This window comes from Prunus mume, linkage group LG4, assembly GCF_029339155.1.
Source record: "Prunus mume cultivar Tortuosa linkage group LG4, ASM2933915v1, whole genome shotgun sequence".
In the NCBI taxonomy this organism is placed as follows: Eukaryota; Viridiplantae; Streptophyta; class Magnoliopsida; order Rosales; family Rosaceae; genus Prunus; species Prunus mume.
The window spans coordinates 3,579,248-3,585,732 of NC_142701.1; the positions used below are offsets into that span (position 1 = coordinate 3,579,248).

Here is a 6,485-nt window from a genome sequence, read left to right on the forward strand (position 1 = left end):
TTTCGTTTGTTATTTGGTATGGTTTTAGGTTGAATAACTCAAAAGGGTTATTGGGTTTTGAATTGGCAGTGGGTTGAAGGCTAGCATGCTTTCAATGAAAGCAAGGGCATGCTGTAGGGACTTGGGACTAAAGGGTGTCTTTTGGGATTTATTTAGAATTGTGATTGAAGAAGAATAAGAAGAGGTTGCTGGGTTTGTTTGGGTTTTGGTTGAATTAATAATGAATGGGTATTTTAGGAATAAAGATGGGTGGAAAAATAGGATTGTTTTTTTTCAAATTTACATGGTGGGTGGGAAGATAAGGTAGGTGAAAAATAGAACAAGGAGGTGGAAATATCAGCACTCAATAAGAAATCCTGCACCTCTAATGTATTTTATATATGCCCAATATTTTCATTAAAAACCAAAAGAAAATAATAACTCAGGAAAAAAAGAGGAAGCTTTTTAAAAATATATTAGCATGAAATATTCATATACCATGCTCACATTACTTCTGGTTGTAGTAAATTAGATCTTGAGGAAATGTGAGCATTAATTTACAGCAGAATGTGTGTGTATATATATGTTTAAACATTTACAATTTGGAATACAAGTATTGAATCCATATATAGATAGTCAATCAAAGGCACGTATAGATATAGTCACCTAATGCTTAATCATCATAAAATAAAGTGGAACTCTATTTTAAGTTTTGTTTTTCAAGTCCTTCATTTTAAGTTTTACAACTACTTAAATTAATGTTTTCTTTGATAATTGAAGAAAACTCTATCCATTCTGTTAGTTAAAGATGTTTTATTACCATCACTGATCACTGATGGAAGTTTTACGTACATTGTTTTTGAATTTTTACGTATATATAGAGTGGTAACGGGGTCAAAAAAATGAAGTCCATATGGTAATAGGAAAGAAAAATACTTTTTTTTATCCTAATCGTTCCGCGTGGTTTTTACTTTATCACGCGTATATCACTGGTACAAGTTTCACCGAGTGACAGCACCGACCTTCATTCTGCCTACTCCCTCCATTCTTCGTCTCTCTCTCTCTCTGTTTCTCTGCAAACCCTAAACACTGCACTCCTTAGTTTCCAAAACTCTCTCTTCTCTGCGACGACTGAGTGAGCGAGGCGAGTATTGGGTTGAGTGGTTTAAGAAGCAACGAGTTCTCTCTCTGTTTGCCTGCAACGATCGAGTGGTTTTCTCTTTCTGGGTTCAAGAAGGAGCGAATTTTCTCTCTCTGTTTCTCTGCAACGATTTTGTGATTTTTGGGTTAAAAAAGCAACGAGCGATTTCTCTCTCTCTCTGCGTGCAACAATTTAGCGCATTTTGGGTTTTGGAGTCAAGAATCAAGTATGGCGTTGTCTACTCGAAATGGAAAGCGCAGACAATTCGAAGATGGTGTTGGTCCCTTTGAGAAGAGGAAGAGGTCTTGTTCTAGGGTTTCTGAGCCAAAACGGAATGTAGCCGTGGAGGAAAAGCCGACTGCTTGTCTTCCTCTGCGCAAGTCTTCGTCACCCAAACAGGGCAAGAAAATCATCCCTTTGGCTTCGTCGGCTAGACAATCCGAGGAGGAATTGGGTTTTGATGGTCTCTGTCAGACCCAGAAGAGCAAGAGGCAAAAACTGGGTTTTGACTGCAAAGAGACGATGTATTGTTCTAAAGTCTTGGTTTATCTGATGAATCTCCCCCATGCGAAGTGTTTCAAGAAGCCTGTTGTCGATCCTGTGGCCGAGAATTTGCCTGGTTATTTCGAAGAAATCTGGAGGCCTATGGATTTCGGTACTGTGAAATCCAAATTGGAGAGGGGTGCCTATTCCAGCGCTGATTTCTTTGCTGCTGATGTCAGGCTTATCTTCTCCAACGCTTTCAGATATTATCCGCTTGGGAGGAAAGAGCGTGCAGCAGCCAAGCATCTCCATGGGGTTTTTGAGACCAAGTGGAAAGAAGCTGTGGAGAAAAAGTCAAAGGCTGTTTGTCCTTATCCTCTGCCCAAAGTCGAGGGTTTGTCACCCAAACTGAAACAGGGCAAGAGCTCTTCTCCTTCCAGGGTTAATCTTCAAAGTCAAGGGCTTGGGGTTTCTCATTCAACCAAAGACGATGACTTGGCCACCCTTGTTCATCATGCCATGGATCAGGCCTCAGAGAATCTTTCTCCATGTAGGGCTAGTCGAATTCAGTTACTAAAGCTACAATTTTCAGATACGATATTAAAAGCAAACAAGACACTTAAGAGGCTACCTGATTCTCAACCAAGTAAAAAATTGATGCAGCAGATGAAGCAAAGGAAATTGGCTCGCCGTGCCATTTTGAACGTGGAGAAGTCAGTGCAATTTGAGGACCCTTTACAGGATCTCAAACAACTTGAGATGCTGTGTGGCTGCGGCAGTGGAGATACTTTTCTACAGGTCCACCTCGGATTGCCGCTTAAGAAGTTGGGTCTATACCTCAAGGAAGACGATGAATTGCAAGGTCAGGATGAGGAGACCTTTTTGAATGGAGATTGGGAGGAAGGCGAGATCCATTCATGAAGTATAGGTGGTGTAGAAGGAAACTGAGCATGGGTTATAGGTCACCTTGGCTCTGTTATTTGTTGTATATGATGAATATGTTAGAGTTTCCACTTTGTAAATGATTAGCAATTCTTTAATTTCTAGGAAGAAAGAAATTGAGGATGTGATTCTGAATATTCAAATTTTCAAAGTTGAATGATATTATTGAAGTTTCTATTTCTGTTTGTTCTGTAATGGGAATTTGTTCTCTATTCATTATACATATCATTTTCATATTAATTATCTTGGCAGCATCTTCTTTCCAGTTGTTTCTGGGTAATGAATGTTTTCGGCCTTTGGAAATCGTAAGATTTGCTTTCTATCGCATTTGGTGGAGCCTGCTGGTTTTCTTTTTCATTTCTTTTGCATCATTTGAACAATGATAATAGGATTACCTTTTGGTATTGCCCGAACGAGAATCCATTACCCTATAGTAATTGTCACTTGGTTTTTGTCAAACCCAGTAAATTTGAATCAGTTTTTGTTAATACAGAGCCTTCTATGGTTTTCAGTTACCTTCCCTGCACTTATCCCAATTTCGTACTACTATGATTTTCACTAGGAACTTCCGTTGATGAAGTATACTGCTTGCATTTTATGAGATCTGGAGGTAATGTGAGCATGGTATATGGATTAGAATGGCTAGCACCGGTGGATTTTTTGTTTCAGTTGCAGTAAATTGTTTTCTTTTTGGAGTAACTAGAGCTCTGGTTGGAGTTTATATATTATTGTATTTTTTCACCTTTGTGAATGTTTTCTGTCAATGCTTTCGGGAAATAGTCCTCTCAGTTTTCTTTAATTATCATCAATGACACTGAAAATCAAACAAGGAAACCTTAGGTGTTCCACGTTTTAAGCAATTGCCACCAATGATGAGGGCACTCCGAAAAAAATATTTGGAAACCATTTTTATTTGTACATGTTGAACATGGTCAATGGATCAGTCACATCACTGGATCAGGTACCAAACACATTAGTGTTAGAATGGATGATGGACAACCTACTGCTTGCTTGCTACTTCGGCCACTACTAATAATGCCTCTTCCTGCACTTGTTTTCCTTCTGCTTCCGGTTCTGCCACCGCCACCGCCAATGCCTGCTGCTGCTCCTGCTCCACTTCTGCTTCCCCATTTTCCAGCGGTTGCACCATATGTTGCCGGCAGTAACGAAGAATTACAAGAGATATAAATGCTGCAAAGGAAAAAAAAACATCATTTCGCATAAGAATCTTCAGGACAAGGAAATGATCCTACAAGATTGCAAATAGAAGCGATAACATAGATGACTATTAAGTTTTCAGAGAAGTAATTGTATATTTTTACATTAATCCATGCATTGATCTATTTAAATCACTAGTCAGCAAACTATGAATTAGACAGATTTCAAAAGGCCACAAAATTAAAGGAAAACTAAGAGCGCTTTCGTTATGAATATCTTTGTAAGTTGATCCTAATTTATACCGGTTTCCACATGTTGTTCCGGGGATGAAAATATCCTGCAATGCAATAAAATTACCTGTGAAGATACGGGTTCTCACAGAAGACAGATTCCAAAAAGCTGTGGCTGCTGATGCTGCTACAATCTTTTTGTGTGAGCAAGCTCCCCATGCTTCCATCACCCACCATTTCAAGCAGTCAACTGCATACCGAAATTAGATTTCGTTTAGTGCGGGATGAATATAAAGGCAGACTTTATAGACATCAAGTACATTGGTGGGATTCTAAATACCTTTTTGGTTCATTTGGATGGAGTAGCATGAGTACAGTTTTGGGATTGTGAAGCTGATAAAAAAAGCTAGCCATAATTTTACACAATTAGTTAGCAGCATATACTCCCATTAAAGATTTAAAACAACAGAAGAACAAAAAAAAAATTAGTTCATTGATTGGCAGATGGGCATGAAGTCTTATACCAAGCATACAGAGCCTCCAAAGTGTGATAAGATGCCCATACTCTGCTCCCAGAAGAAAGAATGGAGCTACCTGTAACCAAAAAATCGAGCTCACTTTACTAATCATGCAATCAATCCCAAACACTGTCTTAATCAATCAACATTCAGAATTTGTTTTGTGATTACCTTGAGGGTCATGGATGGCTCTCCCGAGAAAAGCGCTCTGGTCTTCGATATGACAAGATTTGTAGCAGGAAGTATCATTTTGGCTACACCAAGAATGTCACTTTCTTTGAGCATGAAATCAAGCTTCTTCTCAACACCATTTCTGTGAATTGAAATATAAAGATCATTGGCAAATCTTAGCCAACAGAGAAAGACGGGCGGAACTCGAAAGTAATACAAAAAGTAAGTGAAAATTGCACCTTTCACAGATTGAGTTGGAGACAAATGAAGCACCCAAAAACAAAAGTCCTAGTTGGGAAATCGCTGAGAAAATGCTGAAAGAATTGAATTGGATACAGTTACATGCTTGATACTACCATTAAAATAGGGAAATCAGGGAAACTTGAAAGAGAGAAGTAGTCACCTAAAATTGATTCCTTTGGCAAAGCAAGAGGACAAGAAGAAAAGAGACCCCAAACCAAACCAAAGGCTTGACCTTGCTACGTCTCTCCACATAATCAGATCATTCATTAGCTGTCCGATTCGATCCAGGCTACCACGGTACTCATCGTCGACTATCAACAAATGAAATCATAAAAACCCAAGGAATTGAAAAACCAAAGAGTGAAAGAAAAGAGAGCAATTGGGACTTACTTGATGATGCGCTTGGGGAGGGCAAAGAAAGGACCAAGCTCAGCTTTTCCTTCTTGGACCGCCTTTTCCTTGGCTTTGCAATCTCTTCCACCAAACCCGAATCTTTATCTTCTCGAATCTCAGTCTCTGACCGCCTCCGCGACCTTCGAGTGTTCCTCGGCGAGGCACAGCCCAGTAAGCCCATCTGGGCACCTCTGCTTTTGCACCTCCGGCGTGGCCCTGCGGCCTCGACCACGGGCTCATCAGCCATTTCCAGTCGATCTGTGAGACGGGTCTTGGACCTTTTTCGAAGAGGTGAAGGTGAAAGAAGGAGAAGCTCGCGGAGAGGGAGGGAATCGGAAGATCTGATAGAGTGAGCAGAAGGGGACGGAGTTCTCTTGGGTGATGATGTTATGAGGCCAAGAGAGAGATGAGGAATTTGTCCGCTTTGGGCAAGCCGTGAGGATGATTTCGTCCTGGACGGTGGTTCCGAACGAGAATGATGATGATAAGGAGGTGTTGCTGCTGCCGTCGAATCCATGAGATTGAGATTGGTGGGTTTTATTTATACGATCAGATTTTGCCAAGGATTTTGTGGGTTGTTAATGAAAGATATCAGTTTCTTGGGTCAAAGATTTTATGGGTCTTGATTCAAAGTGCAAGATCTCTGTGTTTTTAAGAGATTGAGGAAAAGAATTTCGGTTTTGGGAAGGGTTTGTTCTTGTTTCTTGAAAATGGGTTCTGCTGGATTGTGAGATCTCTGAAGTAGCCGTTAGGGGAATAAGAGCACTATATTTGAATTTTAACGGCGGGGATAGTGGGGCCGTTAGCTCAACGGTAAGAAATTTAACGTGCCGTTTATTTGGCACTGTTTGTGGTCGGCTTCACTCTCCCATACATTATATTATATTTTGGTCAATCCGAATGCAAATAAATTAGGGGGTCTCTTGAGTGACATCTGTATTTTCAAATATCATTTGCCAAAAAATCTACAAAATCGAAAATCATTTAACCATTTAATTATGTGGTAATCATTTTAGTGTGTATTAATGGTTTATAATTTGTGTAATTTTTTTTCAAGCCTATAAATAAAGAATTGAAAATTAGAGAGTAAAAAAAGGGGCATAACTTGTAGACTAGTGGTCTTAAGTTCGAACATTTATGGCACCTAGTGTGTGTGTAGAAAATTTCCATTTTCTTGTAATTTAGACTATTGCTTGTATTAAAAAAAATTAAAAATGAGTCCGCTTG

At 39.5% G+C, this 6,485-nt stretch overlaps 2 protein-coding genes across 2 annotated transcripts; one reads left to right on the top strand and one right to left on the bottom strand.

The window, feature by feature from the left end:
- The first annotated feature begins 1,021 nt into the window (after window positions 1-1,021).
- Window positions 1,022-2,722, top strand: LOC103328429 (uncharacterized). The gene has a single exon (XM_008230818.2). The coding sequence runs from the start codon at window positions 1,349-1,351 to the stop codon at window positions 2,522-2,524; it is 1,176 nt and encodes a 391-aa protein (XP_008229040.2). The 5' UTR covers window positions 1,022-1,348; the 3' UTR covers window positions 2,525-2,722.
- A 718-nt stretch (window positions 2,723-3,440) lies between these two features.
- Window positions 3,441-5,996, bottom strand: LOC103328395 (reticulon-like protein B17). The gene is made up of 8 exons (XM_008230786.2): window positions 5,256-5,996; window positions 5,026-5,176; window positions 4,862-4,936; window positions 4,623-4,764; window positions 4,458-4,527; window positions 4,274-4,339; window positions 4,061-4,183; window positions 3,441-3,736 (listed from the first exon to the last, which is right to left on the bottom strand). Exons 1-8 carry the CDS (start codon window positions 5,773-5,775, stop codon window positions 3,546-3,548), a joined length of 1,338 nt encoding a protein of 445 aa, XP_008229008.2. The 5' UTR covers window positions 5,776-5,996; the 3' UTR covers window positions 3,441-3,545.
- Window positions 5,997-6,485: the final 489 nt, after the last annotated feature.